At 39.0% G+C, this 23352-nt stretch overlaps 1 protein-coding gene across 1 annotated transcript; it reads left to right on the forward strand.

Moving 5' to 3' along the window:
* The first annotated feature begins 2351 nt into the window (after positions 1-2351).
* On the forward strand, positions 2352-22608 carry vat1l (vesicle amine transport 1-like). The gene is made up of 9 exons (XM_030766874.1): positions 2352-2566; positions 3572-3701; positions 4359-4574; positions 5181-5323; positions 6563-6666; positions 7492-7547; positions 7706-7900; positions 22008-22091; positions 22510-22608. Exons 1-9 carry the CDS (start codon positions 2352-2354, stop codon positions 22606-22608), a joined length of 1242 nt encoding a protein of 413 aa, XP_030622734.1.
* The last annotated feature ends 744 nt before the right edge of the window (positions 22609-23352 follow it).

Consider the following 23352-nt stretch of genomic DNA (forward strand, 5'->3'; position numbering starts at 1 on the left):
TGAGTAATTGCTTCACTAGGGATTTGTTTTCAAACGATTGATTACTGTATGTTGTTTCAGAAAGTCATGTAAATATTTGGAATATAAATATTTTTATTTTCTAAAAGGGTTAATTTAATTTTGTTAGTTTCATGAGATTTTATCATGTGATATTGCATTCCGACAAACATTTTGACCTGAAAACGTGAAGCACAACTGTACATTTGTTAAATGTGCGAGTACATTGATTATGTAGGATATTCAGAGTAGCTAGCTATTCTGACAACTGTTATGTAAAAGCTATTTGCATTCCAGTGAGAAGAATGATTTAACTTAGCGGTTTTCAATGTAACGATATTCACAGACAATGTAGTACCCTAAATATATATCATTTGAGTGCTTTATTTTATATCTTTAGTAGGTCACAGGGTACCCAGATCTTGCAATAAACAGACTAAACTGAGAGGGAAATGTTTTCCTTAGAACTTGTGTTACAGTACAACAATAGCTGCTTTTATTTTCAACCATAGTGATACCATAGTAACTGAGGTGTTATTTTATTTTTATTTTTTTATTGAGTTTGTTGAAGATCATAGTCTTCTCTGCAGCATGTAGTTTATATGTAGCTATGTTTTTCACCAGTAGGAGCAATGTGTCCTTTATAAAATTTAGGACTTACAGCTTTGCACACATTAGAAGAGTGGAAGTTTACTTATGTGAACAGCATGCTCAGTACTATGAGAGGAATTAAATATTTAGAAGTACAACAACCACAAATAATTTTCCTCTGAGTTAACTGTTGGTAGAAACATTAGCAACAGTTACTTCTAGGAAACAGGTCTCTAACTTGGTCACTGCCGAGAATTAGGAGATCTGACTATTTTTACAAAGCTGTTCAGGCTGTCAAGGTCCTACAGAAGCACTGGCTAGTAGCAATCTGAACACTCTCACTCTCTAACTCACTCATTATCTAAGCTGCTTACCCTAAATAGGGTGGGGGGGGGGGGGGGTGCAGCATTCATTGGGTGAAAGGCGGTGAAACGCCCTGGACAAGTTGCCAATGTTGAAAGGCAAGCATTCATCTTAGTTTTGTGCAGAGAGCAGCAGGTTCTTGTGAATGATGTTTCTGCCTTGTCTAGTGCTTCATATCTGCAGATAATAAACATATCCATCAGCATAGTACGTCATTTTCCAGAGTATGAATGATGTGTTTTTGATATGGTCTGCTCGGTTTGCACCAAAGTTAACTCTTTGCATTAAATGTATTTGAGTTTCCTTGGGTGATAGAACATTTTGCCACATGGCAACAGAATCTCTTCTGTGTATTTAAACAACAGTATGATCTATGCAGGGTCTATACATCTTTTACTCGTTAATGATCCACTTCAGTGGATTTTTCAGGCCAAAGCTTGCCCAAAACCTGTGTTGACCAAAGTGGAGATGTGGTATAATTCTTTCAGTGTACCTTGGAACTTTACAGTTCCACTCAAGTTGTGATTCCTTTCTCTGCCAACAGGGGCTCACATTGGATGAGAACAGCACAATAGCTGTATGCTATTTGATACAGTGTACTATAAATGTTGCAAATATGCCAAGCCTTGGCACACATAAATAAGGCAGAGAATTCCACCAGCTGTTGGCTCAGCTCAGTGATTTAACAGTTAAGCCCAAAGTCTCGGGGTGGTTAAATTATGGGCTTGGCAGGAAAAAAACCAAGGAGAAATGGATAGGCTGTGTTGATAATGCAAACTTTCTGTAACATAAACAAACAAACATACAACAAAAAATAGCTGAATCAGGTGTATTGGAGCAGGTAGACACTCAGCATTCAGAGCTTGCCCCAGGAACAGGACTCCAAAACACTGAGTGACTTTTTAAAAGGGAAAAAGGAAATAATTTCATTGATTCTATTAACATTATGACAGCTCCACAGGATAATTTAAGGCGTTTTTTTTTTACATTCATCCTGTAATCTCTTGAATTTCAACCAGCTTTTCCTTAATTTAAACGTATTCGAAAAGCTAATTTCAAGTACATGGGACAGATTCATACAAGCTCCGGAAACCTTGATTTATGTTTAATTTATAGCCGGTATACGCTGCTGACCATTAAACGGCATGAATTAAGTGAGATGTTTCAGTATGATATTTCTCGTCCATTTCGGCGTTCTTAGTTTACCACACACACATATTCTTAGTTTTACGGTATTCGGCGCGTTCACTTACCGTGCTATCAGACTGAAGGCAGATCTCATCACCCATCGTGTCTAACGGCTGCTGTTCACTTCGAGGGACCCAATAGGCGGCTGTGAGGTCTGGGAGAGCGCCAGTAAGTCGTGATTCTCTCTTAGTTGGCACATGAAGTCCGCAGATATGGCAAAGGAGGGAACGGAGGTTACAGAAGAAACGGAGCATATGATAGAAAAGAACGGTGCGAAAGAGTCGGATAGTGTCGCATCTGCAGGGGACACCAAAGAAATGCGGGCTGTTGTCTTGACTGGTTTTGGGGGTCTTAACAAACTCCGAGTCTCAAAAAAACCGATGCCCGAACCTCAAGAGGGAGAGGTCAAAATTCGAGTTAAATCATGGTAAATGCTTCCAATTTCAACTTTCATTCTTCATGTGCGATATTCCACTATGTGACAAACATGAAATTATGATTTTAGAGCGCTGTTGCGAGACTTTGCGCGACTGGTGCGACATGTTGCTGCCAACGCTCTCGAATCATTTTCAGTCTAACAGATGTTATTATCATTGGTTATGGCGCTATTATAAAAAGAAATTGTTTATTTTTTCAAACAACATATGATCATCCACAGTTGGAATTTCACAAACGGTTTAATCAAGCCAAATTTTGATGTGTGGGGGATCAATACGCAAGCATTATTCGTACTGTGAAGCGACTGGTTGTGGAGTGCGAACCAATGATCAATGTGTAAATGTGCATTTACGCCGTTAACCTATTAACTCAGGTTACAAATATAGTTACATATAAGTACAGCGTCAAACAGAGAAAGGTTTTGTGAGCTCTCATGATATGTTTTCTAATAATGTATTTTCCAAAATGAGACACCCTATTCTGTAAATAGCTGCAGCTCAGAAATATAATTGCCTAGGTGCAGCGCAGGAAGGATACCTGTTGCTAGGGTCTGATATCTTGCTCTGCTGCACGTGGCATGTTGACCTTACTGAACAATGAATTAATAAAATAAAATAAGTATGTTACAGAGATAGCCTCTGTGTCAGGGAATTCCCCCAATTCAGTGCTAGTTGTCATCCTTGTGAATTCCCTCTAACTTTCCTCCAGTATGCTTACAGATTTGCACCTTGGAATACCTTTGTCCATTCATTTTTCTGATCTCTGTTTGCACTCCATCATCAATAACTGCATTAGGCTGCATAGCTCACCCCAATTCATTTCATAGATACAGAGGGATTTATGGTTTATGCATTTTGTGACACAATTCATAATCACCATTCGCTTGTATCCACCTGTATAACAAATCCCAGCCACATGTTAGCAGCACTAGTAAAATTTTGATAAAGTTGATTGATTCATATGTCAGCGTTCACATGGGAATTTTATTTTGCAGTGGATTGAACTTCTTAGATTTAATGGTGAGGCAAGGGAATATTGATAATCCTCCTAAAACACCACTTGTGCCTGGCTTTGAATGTTCTGGAATCGTGGAGGCTTTGGGAGATAACACTAAAGGATTTGAGGTAGGTGGACAAGGTAGTAAGATACAGTGAAATAAAAAGGCAATACCTTAAATCTTGTATCACTTTCTGAACACCTAAGTATTGTTATGAAGTACCAGACCATGCACACGTTCATTTATACTTTTACTTTCTACATAACAGCATTAGATGCTGACAGCTGTTGATTTCCCAGTGAATGATAGTTCTTTCTGCTGCTCACATCACTTTCTGCTCTCTTCTCTCATTTTAGCCACTTGTTTCACCTTGTCCTCTTCTGTGCAGTGTGCATTTTCAAGCAACAGAACTTCAAAAAGCATTTTCTATGTGATCCTTTTAAGATTATTCTGGGCTGAAAGTAATGCCAAATTCTGAGTGATGGCTCCCAGTTGATGAAATGATTGTGTAAACATGGCCTTTGGGACCTTTTTTATTTGAATTCAAGAAATGTAATATTCATGGAAATTTGTACAGTGCAATATCTTAGCAGAACGATTTAAGAATGTGTTGCATATTATATGTATGTATGTATAGTTATACATACACACACAAACACACACACACACACACATATATATATGATATCTATATATGTAATGCAGAAACATTACATTTACTCCTTTACTCATACATGAATTGAAATGCCCAGAATTTTTGTACCAGTGCTTTGTCTCTTCTCAGATCGGAGATCGAGTCATGGCCTTTGTCAATTACAATGCCTGGGCCGAGGTGGTGTGCACGCCATTAGATTTTGTCCATAAGATTCCTGATGACATGACGTTCCCTGAGGCTGCTGCCTTTCTCATGAACTTTGTTGCTGCCTACATGATGCTGTTTGAAGTTGCTAATCTCAGGGAAGGGATGTCTGTATTGGTTCACTCAGCGGGCGGTGGTGTGGTAAGTCAGTCGTTCAAAGAACGCTGGGAACTGGATAAAAGGGAGAATCACACTGGCATTATGGATGCTTCATTAAAGGACATAATGGACAAATCACAGCTCTGTCCATCCGTGCTGGCTGATAGGCTGATCTGTCAGGAGGGCTACAAGTGTTCAACACTGGACATTTTTATATATTTAGGATTTTTTTTTTATTTAACTGATTTTCAATCAGATTTGGTCTGTAAATTTGCTCATCACTGAATGGATGGATGTTGGTTTATGTAATACGTTCACAGTTTGTAATAGAGCAGAAAGGCAATAATTAAGAACTGAGAGTTGATGGAAGAAAATCACCATCTTAACAGGCCTTTAGTAACAGGACTCTTGTCATATAAGGGCAACATGCTTACTGATAGCTTTTATTTTTGTTTGTTATTATTCTTTGTTATCTTGGCCATTAAAGTGATATTTTTTTATTTTAACAAGCAAGTGTTATTAACAAGTGTTGCTGACTATTCGACAGGTGTAGAAAATCAAAATTAATTATTGATTTTGAAATGAAATTGACTCAATTCAGCATGACTGTAGAGAATCATTTACAGTTATTTTTCTCCTTTTTTTCAGGGTCAAGCTGTTGCTCAGTTGTGTTCCACTGTACCCCATGTCACTGTTTTTGGGACTGCCTCACCCTTCAAACACGAAGCAATCAAAGACTCTGTCACTCACCTTTTTGACAGAAATATTGATTATGTACCAGAAGTTAAGAAGTAAGGAATGTTTACAGTTTAACATGTATGAGCACAACTGTACACAAGGAAAATTAATTTGGATTTATACTCTCATGCAATTGCTACTTTGATGGGAGTTTTTAATTGAAACAAACTGTCTGATTAAATAGCGTAAAACTGTGTGAAATGGAATTGACTGTGTAGACATGCATGGCACATATAGGTAGATGTAGATATAGGATGAAGAGATTATACTGTTATTTTAATATGACTCACACTGACCACGGAGAGCCCGGTGATGATCTGATGATGCAAACGTCATCTGTCGACTTCACTGAAACACTGGCTATGGTCCCCATGGCAACACACAGGCCTCCTCACAAAGCAACAGTTTATTGCTGGGAGGGGTGCCTGTGGGCTCCTTAAACACTGATCTACCAACAACAACCGATTGCGACTGATATAGAACAGTTGAGCCAATCAGGGCTCCTTAACCATTAGGTTAATACATAAAACACATCTTTCTGTTGTCCAGGTGACTAGCAAATAAAATAGTGCTCTCCCACTGCAGTAGTGTTGTATGTGTTTGCCCTGGCCCTAAATTTTCGTGGAATGGATTACATTCTGGTTTAGTTAAGACCTTACTGCTCGGACTGGTAAGGGTGTTAGTGTTTTTTTAAATTTAGGTAATCTTTTTTATTTTGAATTGACTAATGCACCAGGCTTCTTATAATACTATCAGGGGTCACTATCAGTGTTTCGCCTAAGTGGCATTTTAAGTGTTGATGGATTTGGTTCAAACACTGTCCTAGTGCATTCTGAAGTTCTAATAAATGTAAGGAATATTAGAAACAGAGGGAGATTAATTTGCCTTTCATCTCTGCTGCTCCACATTCCTCTTAGGATCAGGAGGAAAGTAAAATTAAATTGGGCCCAAGTCAGTTCTTATACAATAGGCAAGTCCTGGGGCATCACAAGACCCACCAAGCAGTTTATCCATGTAGGCGGTCCAGGAGAAAGAAAAGCATTAGGACCTGTGGATCATAACATGCCTATCATTCTTGTTCATTTTACCTTGTATGTGAAGCATAATATGGAAAACTTGTGCAGTTGTTACCTGAGAACATCCTCGTTATTTTTTCAAATGTTAGTTGAAAGCAGCTTGACTTCCTTAAAAACATAAAGTGACTTGAGTTTTGAAATTGAAATCTGGATGTTCTTTTGCACAGTTGACCAAGTATATGTTTATTTTCTTGTGACATTTTTTGTGTCATGCAGGATTTCTCCTGATGGAGTGGACATTTTCCTTGACTGTCTATGTGGAGAAAACACTGGAAAAGGGCTGAGTTTACTGAAGCCCCTGGGCACATATATACTATACGGTCAGTGACAGGCACACTGATCTACACCTCAGCCAGACAGAGGATTATAGAGATTTCAGTACCACCCTGGATGTATCGAAGAATGTTTCCTTTTATAATAAATGGTCTAATCTATTTCTAGATTGATAAACTTCTGTTCATTTAAAAATCAAGTATTTGCCAAAATAATTTACAAAGCATTTTATTGGTGGAGTCTCTGTTTTTATTTTTTTTATATAGCCTATAGCTCTAAATTAAATGGTAAATTTAAGTTGTCCATTTAAGGTTCACCCATTCAAGACTGTGGGCAATAATTAATTAAAACCAAAACAGAGCAGTGTTCTGTCGGTAAGTTCTGCTTTTGTCCCTGTTGAACAAATTACTTGCACAGAATTTTTCTGAGGTAAAATTACATACTAAAGTTTTTCCTAAGTCTTGGAAGGCCAGCATGTGACCTCTTGAACCTGATTTCTAAATCAGGTGCTGCTAAAAAATGAGGGTAAACTGAGGTTAATTCGAATAAACGCTACATGAGCACTTTCTGGAACTATAATTACTCTTTTTTTCTCAGCTTTCAGCTGTGTAATGCCAACTGTTTAATTCAAATGTGGCTCCTAGGGCTACAAAAATGTAGAATTTAGATTCAAGTGCATTTGCTGCATAATGCATCAATTATTCATTAATATGCTGCTTTCAGCCCATTAGTGTAGATCAATAGTTGGAAAACGTTGTTTCTGTGTTCCTAGTTCTCAGCTTTTCTGTATCAAAATTCATATGCTGCATTGTTTTAGTTTGTTTGTGTGCTTCCTTTCATTTTTGGTTTGTTTTGTCTTTGAATGCATTTAGGTTCATCAAACGTGGTGACGGGAGAGACTAAAAGTTTCTTCAGCTTTGCTAAATCTGTGAGTAATAACTGAACATCTTTTTTTAGTTTAAGCTGTCAATCCTACTTTCCTGTAAGCAGCGGTGTCAGCCACCCTTTTAAAGCATCACATAATGTGAAGACTGTCCTTTATCTCCAGTGGTTTTGACTGTAGTTCCTTTGCATTTGGGCCTCTAGTGGTGGCAGGTGGAGAAGGTTAACCCCATTAAACTCTATGAAGAGAACAAAGTCATGGCAGGATTTTCGCTTCTCAACCTCCTATTCAAGCAGGGAGGCTGCAACCAGGTGAAAACAGTGGTTCAGAAACTCCTTTCCCTCTACAGTCAAAAGAAGATCAGACCAGTAGTGGACTCCCTGTGGGCACTGGAAGAGGTAAGGGAAGGCACTGTATTTTAGCTCAGTGAAGAATCAGTACAAAATTATTCATGAATCAGCACATGATGTGATTCTACATATCATCATCATCATGTTTGCTATCGAGGGTAGACGGTCACTCTTTGGCCTCAGAGCCGACGTCTGATAAACATAAATGGATATGTTCCAATCCTCTTCCTCAATAGGAATTTAGATGTTAAATCCATTGGTTGTCAAATGAAATGGGTAGTAATGGTGTTGTGATAGAGAGGGACATGCACATCATCTGTTGGTCGGTGTGATGAATTTCTATCGCCATCAGCTCTCCTCATCAGATGGCAGGTGGGCTGTCCATTCCTCTCTGATTGCAGTGATTTATGTTGTCCCCACCCACACAGCCCCAAGCTGATGTCTCTACTGTCACTCTGTCGTCTTCACACAGTTACACTCTGTTATACAGTACATTGTGGCCATGCCTAAGGCAACAGGAAAGGTTCTGTTTTAAAGAAATGTCTATGGGACATAGATTTTCACCCACATATTTCTCAGCTGTGACGTTGGATTGGAGGTCAGTAATGTACCACTGGGATGTCCAACTGGTGTTTGGACATTGGCATGGCTCTATATGTGAATTCATCAAGAGCATTCTTATTGTTCATACAGGGGGTCTAATATGGTAAAGCTGTCCATCCAAATTTTCCTTTTTGCTTTTACTCCACATATTTTGTCATTCATATTATTGATTTAAATATGTGTTGTTATTTATTTTGAAAACTGAATTAAACATGTCTTTTCAGCTTTCTTCTCGAGCAAATGATGTGACTCACTTTGCTTCCTGTAAAATTCACACATCTCTTGCTGTGTTGTGTGTTTGCTCTCATTATGCCGAGCGCGGTGTTAACATTGCATTGATAAACCATGACAGCTGAGAACTGTTTATGTGAGACACTCAGAAATGGAAGACCTGTGGTCGAGTTGTCTTGTGGTCTAGCTTGTAATTGAATTTTGTTTCCTTGTTTTAGGGCTCCACTCTAGAGAGGAAATTGCTGCCTGCAAGCAGGAACATGTATCATATTTGTCATGTTTCAGTGAGATTAGTGTGCTTTGCAGAATGGAGAAATCAAGGCCCCCTCGGAGTGGCAGGACTTAACTCGAGTGATTTTTGGTGGCTCGAAAGCCTTTAGGCTTCCTTTGAAAAGTGTTCTTTTTTTCTTGTCAAGTTCTCTCCAGAGCTCCGGTTTTTGCTGTTTTAATGTGAGAGCAATACAAGCAGGGGGTCTGAATGAATGTTTGGCATTTATATTGTCTTTGCAGCTGAGTGATTGTCTGTGGAGAGCAGGTATAACATATAATGGTTGTGTGAGGCTATTTCTGAAAACAGCAACTCAAAGTAACATTTTCTTTCAGCTATGGTAGCTCTTCTGGAAAAAAATGTCATCAAAATATATTCTCCAGAGTACTTTAAAGACAGGCTGATTGTAGAATCTTTCCTTGGTATACTTAAGTGTGATACATTTTATACATTTCCTTTCAGTTAAGAGGTTGATCTAATGCAGCCAATCAGTTATATGCAGAAGTTGTATTGTCTTATGCAGCTGAAACCTGAAATCCACTCTGCCTTACCATGAGTTTCCATCATTCACTGTTACAGGCAGAGACTGCTCTTCTCATTCTGCTGCAAAACAATATTCTAAAATATTGCTCTTCCTTGTACTAAATGAACATCAAGGAAAGTAGATTACTCAGGGTTCCTACACAGTATTGAAAAGTAAGGTATTTGATTTTAGTAATTTTCCAGGTCTGGATGGAAAAAATAAAAGAGAGTATGGAAAAATATTTGTGTTTCCGGACTACTGTCCCTTTTCTGTTCTCTAAAATATTTCTAAAACTAAATTGATCATACAAGCAGAGTGTTTTTCATGGCATTTGGAGCAGGCAGCTAGCACAGACAAAATCCCAGCAAAAGGGATTTATACCCCTTTTCCACCGACATGGTGCTGGTTCCAGAGCCTAATCTAGAACCGGTTCCACACATTTCCACCGAAAAAAGATTGCTTGTCCAAAAGTTGGAGCCACTGACGTCAGTGTCTATAAAAATGAGAACCACACGAGAACCAATCAGTTGTGCGTGTGACGTGTTTGGTACGTGATGATCTCTAAAGGGGTGGGAGTAACAAAAAAAGTGACCAAGATGACGGAAGTGAAAGGCTGAGTGTAGCATGAAAACATGTATGATTAAAAGAAGTATGGGCAACGATTTGTGCCTACATCAACATTGGTTGTTGTTCACATGTTACTTGAACATAGTTGGGCCAGAGCGGTAGACTCTCTCAACAGCTCTGGTCGGGACAAATAGGTCACTGTAGCTTTATTCAAGCACTTGAACTTTTGAGCTAGGTGACAGGCTTGCTTTTTTCACGAATTTCGCCCCCAGAGCGAAAAATGGTTGGGCAAAATTCACGAGGTGTTTCGCTATGTGGAAGCCTAGTGTAAAAGTAAATTTATAAAAAGCAAGCAAAGCAGATGCGTTCAGTCCACCATGATTTTTTCCCCATGGAAATTACCTCAACTTTCGCTACATAACATTCGGTTCTCAAACCTGTCGAAATGCGGGCCAGATCTCAAAAGGCACCAAGGCAGAACTGGCTTAGCACTGACACCATCCTGGTGGAAAAGAGGTGTTAAACAAATTTCTGTGGCCCAGTGGTAATCCAAATTACAAAAAGTCTCCTAAATTAAAAAGAAATCAACATTTCAGGTTCTGGAGCTCAGGAGAACTCCCTGGGCTTCTCTCTGGCCCCTGGGGGGTAAATTGGTCTCTCATAGCCCCTGCTACAGAGAATTAAATACAAAAATCTATATTTTGGCCTCTGGTCCCCTGGTAACCTAAAACATGAATTTCTCTCTTATTTCAGAAATAATTAATGTACCAGGCTATGGAGCTCAGGGAAGCTCCCTTGCCGTCTCCCCGAACATTTGGGGGTAAATTGGTGTCTCATGCCCCCTGGTATACAGTTATTTAAATTTACATGATAAATTCCGAATAACGTTGCACTGTTTTAACTTTGCAGCTTGAATAAAATGCTGTGCATTGTACTTGTCTGGGTTTGGTGTTAATTGATTTGTATGAGCTACAGTACCTACCTGCAATCTTCTGGCAATTATTTGGCAACATACAGTAATAGCATACATAGTCAGAATGTAACGTACATGTTAACAGTTGGATTTTAAAACTATTTATAGGAACCCTGATTACTGCAGTATTGTGATGTGGGAGGCTTTGGGATAAAGAAACACAATTTACCAAACACGGAAAGGAGAAAAGGGCAGTTGCTTTCATTAGTTTAATTTAAGACCCACTGCACAATATTCAACTTAAGTGGGTATGAAAAACCACTTTTAAATGCAGAACTGCTGCTGCAGTTGATCTTAGAAATGCTGCTGGAAAATGTGGCCTTCTTTGAGAATTTGTCTTAGTGGGTGTATGTATCCTTTCTCGCTCCTCAAACCTATGTGCATAGATCCCGACAGAGGAATATTTGAGTTATAACTGTTATACTAATGGAAATGAATTGCCTCTACAGAAAGTGAGTCCCAAGGCCATGGCCTGCTATATGAAGTAGGCAGACAGGAATTGAGAGGTCCAGTTATTGTTGGATTTAATACATTAGCACAGACAACACTATTGACCTGAGCTACAGTGAGCATGGTATGATTTCTGGTTCCAGGTGCACTGGATTCTAGTCTGTCAGAAATGTCTCAGCTTTTCACAAAGTGTCAAGGATTTGCTGAGAATGGTGTAACAAGCGAGCTAAAAACAGTCAGTGGCAGTCCTTTGGTTGAGCTCATTGATGAGCAAGGCCAAAGAGGAGTTGGAAGGTTCATGCAAGCTAATAGACAGACATATTGGTCCAGAGTGCAACCGTTTTGGTTGCACGTGCGATCCAAAATCTGTATGTATGTATCTGTATGTAAGTATGACTAAATATTTTCACTGGTCGCACCGCTGTACCTCCGTCTGTATGTGTGTGTATGTGTGTAGCGTTATTTTTTTCCCCCACCCGCATTCTGTGAAGACCTGCCCCTACTCTGCCTCTGATTGGCTCTGACCCTGATGTTCTTCTTTGCTGAACACGAGTGGAGAAAAAAATAAGGCATGTGTATGTGTGAAACCACACACAGTACTCCTCCTTGAGCAACATCACAACCTTAAAACATACCAGTAATTCAAAATGAAGAGAACTATTGATGGTTTTTTTGTCAAGAAAAATGCTGCGGTGCCTGTTACAGGCATCCCTGGCCCTGAAAAAAACATTTATCTGCACCTTTATTCCTTTTTACAATCGTTTACATAATGTGTTAAGGAATTACCAATGTGTATGGGAACTGATAAATAAGATAAAATGTATTATTGCAGCACCAAAAGGTGCAGTGAAAAATTTTGCGTGCACCTAATTTAAGTGCTGGTGCACCTAAATGAAAAAGTTAGATGCACCAGTGCGACCCATGTAAAAAGTTAGTCTGGGGCCCTGAGACAGGAAACCGGTAAATAATGAAATGTTGCAGCAGTGGTGTGAAGAGCAGCATCTCAGAATACACAATGCCTCAACCATTGTCACGGGTAGACTATTTTGAATACTTCACATTATATGGCACAGGCTGTCAGGATGAAACTTAAGCAATAGTAAGAACAGGTAAAAACAGAACTGTTATCATCCTTTTTTTGCATTGTTCATGTAGACTGAGTCCCAGATTTGCAAAGCTTGACATCCCACTTCCAGTTCCCATTGAAAAATCAAAAAACACGGTTTACTAAAGCAAATTCCAAAGGAAATACTGTTGTCTTGTAGCTCATGAGTGTCTCCGTAACAACTGATTCAATATTTGAAAATGGATTTTGGGTTGAATAATGCCCCATTGTTGTTTGGCGTTTTATGCTGATTTATGCATGTACCTAGGGAATATCATAAACATACTAAACTGTGTTGTAACCATATTTGGGAGAGACATTACTGTAATCTAGGAGTATCAGTCTGTCTACACAAATGATTGTTATTGTGGAATATTGAGAGTTTTTGTGGGTTTTTGATCGCTTGGGGATTGTCAACAGAAGGCTGTCAACAAATGTTGCCGATGGTGGTCCCCACACGTTTTTGTCATATCTAAATGCCACAGGGGTCTGGTGTTTACCTACGTTGTGATAAGTGATAGAATGCCACAGATTTTGAGCTTTGTCCTTACTTAAAAATTTAAAACAAATTTTGCAAAGAAAAAAAGTTTGCTGGTTAAAAAGCACTCTTCATCTTCAAATTCAAGGATTTTTGTATGGCGAAGAAACATTTCCCCCGTCTTATTTTGCCTTCTATATATGAAATAGCACTGCCTCCATCCCCTTAAAGTCTGTTAGAGCACCGGCTGCAGCTGGGCTGTCACAAGGCCTGCTGAGCAGAACGAACAGTGTGCATTAGAAAGGCTAATGTGCAGTCATCGGGCTTCATTCCTCCAGTGTCAGGTGATTAGCACGCTCTGTTATCTGCTTTCAAAAACACGTCATGTCTGGCACTGATCACCAAACTGTAACGTTACTTATCACTGTGAACACACGCTAACTTTTACTCGTGTTACTTTACCCCTTATTGCTGTGAGAACTATATGTTGTTCTAAAGAAGACTGAGAGAGATACAAGGAGAATGAGATTTCTTAAGTGTGAAGAAAGGAGAACTAGAAGGAAAGTAAGTGGAAATGAAAGACAAATTGATAATGCCTTAAGCAGGCACCAGGAGGGAATGGGATCTCCTCTGTGTGATGTTCATTGTGTGTTCTCCTCCCTCCTCCCAAGGCATGAGTTGAGGATAGATATCTTGATGTTAAATAGAACGTTATTGCCACTAACATCACCAGACCACTTCTTTATCGTGGTTTATTCTCAGTGTGACAGGAACAAACAGACTGGTACTCAGTTTTTGTACTGATACACTGATCCAAGAGGAGGAAATGGTTTGATCTAATGCTTCAGAGGAATATCAAAGTGAGATACCACATATGATTGCAGAATGAATGAAAGAGGTTCCTCTCTTTTAGACATGTTGTACAAAATGAATGCTGTTTGCTGTTCTTCTCCGTGGGTTGCTACAATGAATGTCTTTGAAGACTCAAATGTAAAACATACTCATGCTTATGATTCCGCTTCCTTAGATTACATTAGCCCAGTAGTATAGCCCGCAAGTCTTTTTGCATCATGAGTTGAACCGGTATTATTGTCCGTGATGAATAATGCTCAAGTCAAGCATAAGCTAAGCCTGTGCGGGGCGTAGCTGGGCTGGTATGCGGTATGAGGATAAACGGAGCCTGAAACAGTTTGTGCCCCAGACACCATAACAGTCTATTTGTGATCACAGCACATTTACTCACCTGTTATTACAAGTGAAGGGAAATCATATTTCTCGCAGAAAATCTTTCAGCTTCCCTCAGATGGTAGTTCCAGCATGCTTTCAAACTCCATTTATCATTTCAATGGCTGACTCTTTTTAACACATCACAGTAAGCGTAGAAAAGAAATGTGGATTGAGCAATGAACATGTAATGATAGAAAGAGAAATGTTTGAGAGCTATTCTCTAAAAATATAGTGATGTTTGTGTTACACATAGAATGGGGAAGATAAAAGCTAGATTGCTTTATCTTATTTTAGAAATGGAGAAGTCAGTTGAGCACATTAAGTGACAGACCTCAATATAAATTGACATTCTCAGTATCTTATTCTCTCTATGATGCTCTACAATGAGCCTGAGGAAAATGAACACGGGCCTATTATGTGAATCCATTTTTCTCTCTGACTTGGGAATGGTTTGAAACTCTTTGTCCTGGTCACCTGAGCACTGAGATAGGTGTGCAGACATAGTCACGTTCCACATCTCAGAGCAGACATCCCGCAACAGATGCTCTGCTCTGGATGGGCCCAATGAAAAACCTGTAACCATAACCCTTACACTTTAATCTTCAACTGTGAAAATAGGTAAGTTAAAACGTTTTATAGCTTTATGTTTTAATAAAGCAGAGAGCTCCTTTTGCTAAACACAATAGTCTTAGAAAAAGTCAACCTAAACCATCCACTGATTTGCATAATGAAAAATGTTCTGGAACTTCCATCTACCAAGATAATTGCATTTTTGTAAGTAATATAATGAGTAATAAAATTGATTTTTGTAATGGACTGTATTGTATGACTGTGTTCTACCTGTCTCATCTAACTAGCACAGTGATGAGTAATGAGGAAACTGTCCTCTGTACATTTTTACTCTCAAAATTTTCTGCCATCCTGCCCAGACTCCTGCATTGCAGTCTTTTGTCCTTAACTGTGCTGCAGAGCTAGAGAGTCACTGTGCCTTACTGCGACCCTTATTTTCACATTTTCCTCTCAGCAGAGCCAAGCTTTGTATAGTTGCCATGGGAACCTTGGGCCTGCACTGTTGCCAGTATTTGGTGACCTGGCTTAGTAGCCATATGGTAAGATAGTGACCAGACAGTGATACCCAGTTAGACCCCGAGGATATTTAAATGGTTACTGACCTTTATGCCTGTGAAAGATGCACAGCTGTGACCAAAAACAAAAGCTCTGGACCGATTCGTTGATTCTGACTTCATTACAGTTCTGATGAAAGTTGTGCATTTGTTTGAAAAAAGAATTAAACATACATAACTGTTTTAAAAGCTGTTGTTCAGAAGACAGTAACACTTCTTTACGTGATACTGTTTGAGATGATGAGTAATATGCATTGGTCCTGACCACTCACGTTATAATTATGAACATAAAGACATCTTTCATTCACTCATGATTCAGTCCTCTCTGGAGCGCCTGGTCCTTGGCAGCATCTGTTGTACATTCATGCATTTAATCAGAGATGTTGTTTTCTTTCCCTCAGCAGTCTTGCACCTGCACTTTGTGATTTCACTGTTTTCCACTCTTGGCAGAGGTTTTGCTTGTAAATGTAGTTGCCTTACACCTCACATTAGCTGTTAAGGTAAATAATTACAGCTAATCGAATCTTGTGACATGAGTCATTAACCTCACTGTTGTGCGGTTTGTTTAGACAGCTCATTATATATTCCAGCAATTTCCTGAGAGACAATGTATACATTTTCAGCATTTTTTTTATCCCAATGACAGCTGCTTACATTGTTGGTTATATTCTGTTTAGTGCTGCTGATCACATTGTTATTGAATTCCATTTCCATTTAATATTTTTTCCCTCTCAGTAAATAACTGTACTTTCAATATCATTGTCATAATGACACTGCTGATGGAATATCTTTATTTATGTTTAATGAACTGAAATCCTCCTTTTGTCATAAATGCATGTGGTAGTATGAATATTGAAATATGAAATCTTATCTAGACCAAGTCAAAGGGGGATAATGTAATTGAGGAAATATTTAGTAAGCTGATATCAAGACGGAAGATTTTGTAATTTTAAAATTACTTTTTGATGCTCAGACTTACATGGCTAGCCTTCAGTTGTGATTATTCAGTTCAGTTGTGGTAACATATTGATGTTGTTTGGTTCAGTAGTTTTTTGTGATTGTATCACCTTCGTGTAATATGAATGGACAGACCAAAAACTCAAAGGGTCTTAAAGGAATGTGTGTCATACAGAAAGGAATGTTTACGAGTTTTAGACAGAGATTTCCTGGGTTTATGTTGTATTTTAAAGGAATCTGACATGAAGGACATTATTGCCCAAGAGTTTCATTAAAAATTTCTTTTAAATATCCTGGAGCTAGTCTCGGTTTGCAAGAGTTCAGTTGCATTGCTGGGATTATACAGTGATGCAGTTATGTTTATCTGACAGCATTTATTTCAGACTTATAGTCATGGGTGTGGTAATGTCTTCTGAACATTTTATTTTTGCAAATATTTTTTTCATCCTTGAAAGTGAGCCATCAAACATTTTGCTGTTGATTGTAAGACTTCATTGTAAGAACTCAAGTTTGCTTTACAGTTAATAAAAGTTTTCTCCTTACTAAGGGATTTCACCCCTGCATGAGTTTAATGGCAGTTATTTTCTCACGGACCTCTGACCAAAAGAATGACAATGTTGCAAAACTGAATGGGAACCTCCTTTCGTTTGAATAGGACAATGGCCCCAGAAGGACACATGCCCTCGGTGCACCATAAACAGATTAAGGACATGCCCTCAAGCTCTGGGAGCCTACACTGAGTTTTACTTCTGTCAGTATCTTTAAAATGTTATTTACATTCTTCTTGATTTGTACTACTGTTGTATCAAAATGGAGCTTGTTTTGCTGGTATGATATATTCTAGGATTTAAATACGGTTTTAAAATGGACCCCATGAGATACAGGACTGGTACTGTAGCTTCAGAAAGGGAACAGGGAGCATCTCTAGCCTACCCAAATACCCTTGCTGAGGTTAGAGGTGTAGTTAGTCAAAGCACTGCTATTCATAATCATACATTGTAATATTGTATTGAGAGGGTTAAAACAGTTATTTCAGCGAATTTTCATTGGTGATCCCAGACATGTCTGAGGATGTATCTGAGCTGATGATGCATCTCACACAGAGTTAATGATCCTCATAAGCTGTCAGAGACTGTGGCTTCAGCCGCTCCATCACACCAGTGAATATACAAAATGTATTCAAAATGCAAAATATATGAAACAATAACATTGAAAGGAGTCGTTCTATACGGATCTGTTTTTCTTCTTGTGTTTTGTGAAACTGATCGTTTGAAAACAATGTGATGAATTTGCTTTTTTTTTTAATTATTATTTTTGTTCTGTCCCACACGTATTCTTTATTAAGGGCTTAAGATAATGCACATAGAAACAATACAGAGCTGTACGTGACAGGATTAGCATCAGACCTGAATACACCCAAGTATCTCCCGATTCAGTCTTTCCCAGTTTGCTGTCATGAGAGCCTTCAGAGACATTTTTACTGTGTTGTCATAGTGAATGTTATGTAGCATATTCTCTCATACCAAACTGCCTTGATACTTTCAGTAAACTCTTGTGGTTGACACAGCAAGGACATCAGTTCTATATCATGAGTGTGGGAGGAGAATTCTAATGGGTACAGAACCAGACAGGGCTGACCCTAATCTCAGAAGGCTGCCAGTCTGCATCGTCACGCAATGGGCTGAGGGAGCTCACAGACTCAGATGTGTTTTAGAGGGCTTGATTGCCAGAAAGTGGCTATTAAAAAAAAGCTTAGCTATTCACACCCTTTCCTGGTGTGTTTTAACCTCAGATAGAAGGCTTGTCACTGTTGCCATGAGACATGCCCCCTTACTGTGTATTGCCTTCAGATAAAATCCTGCTCACCGGCTGTTGCCATTTTCTACATTGCTGTTCCATCGCTAAGCGTTCAGTCATTTTTGTCCTGCTTTTATTTGGTGCTCGTCTGTTATATACCACATGACAAGGAAGTGTACAACACAAAGGGCTACATTCACTTTTGTTTACAGTAAATTAGGCAGAGAAGCACAACCACAACAACTAGCTCAGAATGATTGTGCATAGAAACTAGAGTTCCCCTTGTTTAATGGCTCATTAAAGTGTTCTGGTCTGAGTCAATTCAGCTGAAAAGATGTGGCCCTCTTTCAGTTATTGTGTTTTATATTGAGGTGAGACAATAACCAGACACAGACAGTAAAGGGTTGGCCTTCACTGTTCCTCTGGTTACACAGAGTAATGCAGGCCTGAATAAGTGCTCTCTGATTGGGCTACATTCTCAGTCCAGATTAGGCTCTAGGCTCATGCATGAGTTCACCCTCCACAGCCTTTGAAAAGACTCAAGACCCCAATCTGCTTTAAACAAGAGATTAAGAATTGAAGGGAGTTGTAGTGAAGTGAGAGAAATGGGGAAGTATTAGTGCAGTCTGCTATTACAGGTTGAGCTGTAGGTTACCTCTAATCGCTCTAAATAAGCTCTATTATTTCATGAACAACTTTTTTTTTTTTAATGCCTTGCAAGTGAAAGTTTGTGCGGTGATGACACAACCAGTCTGTTAAGATGTTTTCAGAATGTTAGCATTAGCTAGCTGAACTTGCCAAAATTATATTATTTGGTAGTGTCACAAAATCTCAAGGAAGCTGGATGCATGTGCTGAGCTGAGTTTCTTTTAAGGACAAAACCAGGGCATACAAACAGGAACAAGCAAAATAAAACAGAACAAACACATTCATTCCTCAGGACAAGGAAAAACCGGGAACAATTCCCAGGAGACAAGGGTGCACAGCTCAGAAATCTCCTACAAACGAGAAGTCTGCAACTAAACAAAAGACAGAGGTATACAGGAACCAAGGAAGTGATGAACAGACAGCTGAAAGCAATGATTGAATAGACAGATTCAACCATACAGATGGCACTGATTGACCAGCAGGGGGGAGAAGTGAGGACAGAAGCATGGCAGTCTGAGATTATGACTAGCCTGCTTGTTTCATCGAACTGGTCACAGTTATCAGTCACCTTTGTTGTATATTCCTTATTGTGCTTAAAAAGTCCATTAAAGTTGCTGTTGTTATTACTACACAGGTGACGTGATTAAGGCATTCGTGTCCCATAATCAGGTTAAAAACACTGCTTGATTATTGATTGTTGGGAGCAGGTTTGGTAGGACCCTCAGTGATGGGAAATGGTCAATGTTCTGACATTTTATAAGGAACGGTGGTTGAAGTGAATGGTGGAGTTAAAAATGGAAAAGGGCATCATACGTCAGCTGTGGTCAGTTCATACTGTCTGAGAAAGATGTCCATTCATTTGTTCAAGATGCATGGAAAAGCAGATGGACAGCTCTTTATTAGCTGACTCTTTCAAATATGAATCTGGAATGTCATCAGGCTTTTTCTTGACAGACAGTCTAACCAATATTTCGTAGAAAGAGATACTATAGCAGAGTTTCAAAATAAAATGACAACAGCATGGAAAATGTTTCAGAAAATGTGTATTTTTTTGGCAAAACAATCCCATTATTCAGTTGTCTGTGAATTTTTTTACATGTCAGAAATGTTTTAAATGTCAACTTGCACTGTCATTTAATATTCAAAAAGTTAGTCACCGTTTGAAATTCAGAGCTGGAAAAAACATAAAAATCACTTTATGTGAAAGACACGGTGGCTATAACTAGCATGGTGAACTAAAGTAATTCTAGATGCTTGCTGGACGTTGTATGACATGCATGGCTCATACGATAATAGTTTTCATGGACAAATTTCTTTTATGAAAAAGAAACATTCGACTCTGTTTCACTGAAATTTATTTACCAAGTCAACATCCAAGGTATCTAACATGTCATAAAACATAATATATGAATAGCAGGAGAAATTCATTTGTAGTCGGGATACGTATTAGATTATGACATCCTAATGAGAAAATGAAGATGTTTACCGTTCATTATCACGCATGCCATTTACAGCTAATATTATTATTTTTCCTTTAAATGAGATTATGTGTTAATGCCAGTTGATGAATGTATCACATTGGAGAGGGTAAGGATACAGCCGTCAGAGCACTCTGTTTTCTTAGAATAGCTTTTCTCTCTCATGCATTCTATTCCTCTGCCACAGTTGACTCATTCTGAAGCAATCAAACCCTCCACTTATTTGCAATACCTCTGAGATCCTTCTAAACCTGAAGGGGAGAGACACTGAAGAGGCAATAGATGTTTTATGGAGTGAGTGATGATGCATGATGCTTTGTGAGAAAGCCAGTTTAGGGGATGGTGTCTGTCTACTCCAGAGGCCATCACTCTTATGGGGGCAGTTTAATCATCAGTAAGGGCATGCTGTTCTGCTGTTCAAATCTCTCTCTCTCTCAGCTCCTGTTTCTTTGCTGACAGTCACATATGTGGCTCTGTGGGGATCTAATGTATGATCGCTGTCTGTCATGCTCTTTTGAAACACAAATACAGACAGGTCATAGCCAGCAGTTAATGTTTCTATGCATGCCCAGAATCACCAAACTGTTTCTGTGCAAGTGTCGCCAAATAGGACACTATAAGAAAGAGACCATAAAAGCCAGGATTTATTCTCTTAGTATTCACCTAATATTAGAACTGTCTGTCATCTGTTCTGTCATCCTTCAAACCTGGCTTCATCCAAAGAGACATGTTTCAGAGAGCTATCTGGAGTCTATGTGACTACCTGACTGAGTGACTGATCACAAGTAGTCTGACTCATCGTGACAGTGGTGGAGTGACTGCGCTCTCAAACGAAGGTTTTAAATGCTGCATTTTTATTTTCCAATATCATAAATACCATCTGTTTATTTGAGAGTGAAGTTCTGCTTTGCTTTGCTTTGCAGTGTGTGATTTGCATATTCTTTTTGTATAATCTGTTGCAAAACACGAAAGAGTATAGGCCTGTGGCTCTCCTAGGAAATGGTTTTATGTTGCAGACCTGAACTAACCCATCACAGTGGACAGAAGGCAAGACCTTGACAAGGAGTATTTGGCTATGAGTCACACTCCCTCCATCTCGGTGTAGCGGCTCCAGCTCAGTTCTGTAGGCGGGCTAATGTTTGCTCTGGGGGCTAGTGATAACACTCAGCTGTGCTCTTTTGGTTTCTGCAGATGCAGTCGTTATTTCAGCACGACTGCCCATAAATCTCACCATTTCTCTACATATGATGGTCCCAGTGGCCCCTTCATTGTTGTGATTATCTGTGTAATCCACCCACTCTGAAACTGCCATAGCACAATGAAATTGACAAAAAGGGATTTTTAAAGGCTTTTGCATCAATGTTGTAAAAGTCATAGTACCACTAAAATTCTTAAGTACCTGAAAAGGATGATTTGATGTATTCTAAATTGATTGCAGAGGATTCCTATCTATCGGGTTAAAAGCATGTCTTGACTCTACTGCCACCCTCAGTGGAATACAAAGCATTGCAGCAGTTGATCGAGAGTGAAAGCTCTATGCTTCCCAGTATGAAAATAATCACATTCCAGCACTTTAGTGAAGTCATTCCATTATAACGTAAATTAATTTCTCTTTTCTTTTGTGTGTGTGTTTGTGTGTTTGTGTGTGTGTGTGTGTGTGTGTGTGTGGTGTGTGTGTGTCTTAAAGTATTTGTATGGAGACTGACAATATACTCTGGATCATCAGGTGAAGGAAGCCATGCAAAGAATCCATGACAGAGGCAACATAGGAAAACTTATTCTGGATGTAGAGAAGTCTCCAACGCCATTGGTAAGGAAAATGTTCTGTTTTAGCAGGTCGTAGATGAAAAGACATTTTGTACATATTCCTTAAGTCTTCAGACTTGTTTACGGGTGACAAGGCAAAAACACGTAGTGACAGCGAGCAGGAAATCATGCACTGTTACATCTGTTGTTTCCATGGAGATCCTTTAGACTGATATAATGCTTAAAGGGGAGATGAGAGTAATGGTTTACTCAGAAGTCATTTTCTGAAATCTAATGTCAGAAAATCTTTGTCGCAGTCATGTCGAATTACCAATATCAGATACACACTCAAACGATAGAGAGGCAGCAGAATGGAATCAATGAAAGTGGTTGATAATCTCTTCCCCACATTGCATTCAAGGCAATTATTTCCCTCGATACGTGGTGATGTGGAATGATTATGTTGTTGTTTTTTTCTCCAGATGGCCAATGACAGCACCGAGACTAGTGAAGCTGGTGAAGAAGAGGAGGAGCACGAGGGAGACAATGACAACAAGGAGCGCATGCCCTTCATCCAGTAAATCAGTGTCTTTCAGCCAACACCTGTACTTTCCAACAGGACCAGAGACTAGGAACAGAAGTGTGATCACATGCTATTGTAAAACTCTATGAATATATGTGTCTGTACTTATGTCTCGTCTCAACTCTGTGAGATGTTTGAAAGAAAAAAAAAAAAAAGAAAATTTCAGAAAACAACTGTGTCTTGGTGAAATTGTCTAATGGAAGTATCAGTCTAACTGCAGAATTGAAATGTTATAGTGATGCTGACCAAAACATTGTTATGGAGTTTATTGTTACATTTAAAGAGTCAAAGTATTTTTGTGTTTCCTGTTCATTTATCGGTGGAGTTAAGGACAGATCTTGTGTATTAGTCCATAAAGAAGTGTGGTCTTATTTTAGATTTCAGTCTGTATGGATGCACTATTCACATTGACTGACCGATTGCCTGTTAGCATTGATAACAAATTGGTTAAACACTCATTCAGAGGCTTACAGTTGTGATCTTTTCGCACTCATTGTATTCCTAACGATTCCACTCTCTGTACTGAGAAAACCTCCCAGTGCCTTTGTGCTTTCCATATCTGCAGTAACAGTGGGTTACTGAAATTGGATTTTTTTCTCATTGCCGCCCTTTGCTAATGAGATTCCATCAATGCTTAAGTAAGGTTCTGTGACACGGTGAGCACCTGCATATCCTGGAGTCATTTTTTAAAAAATCATTTTATGTGTTTTATGAGTAAATGATATATAGAAAAGTAGTTAAA

The sequence above is a fragment of the Chanos chanos genome, chromosome 2, assembly GCF_902362185.1.
Source record: "Chanos chanos chromosome 2, fChaCha1.1, whole genome shotgun sequence".
Lineage (NCBI taxonomy): Eukaryota > Metazoa > Chordata > Actinopteri > Gonorynchiformes > Chanidae > Chanos > Chanos chanos.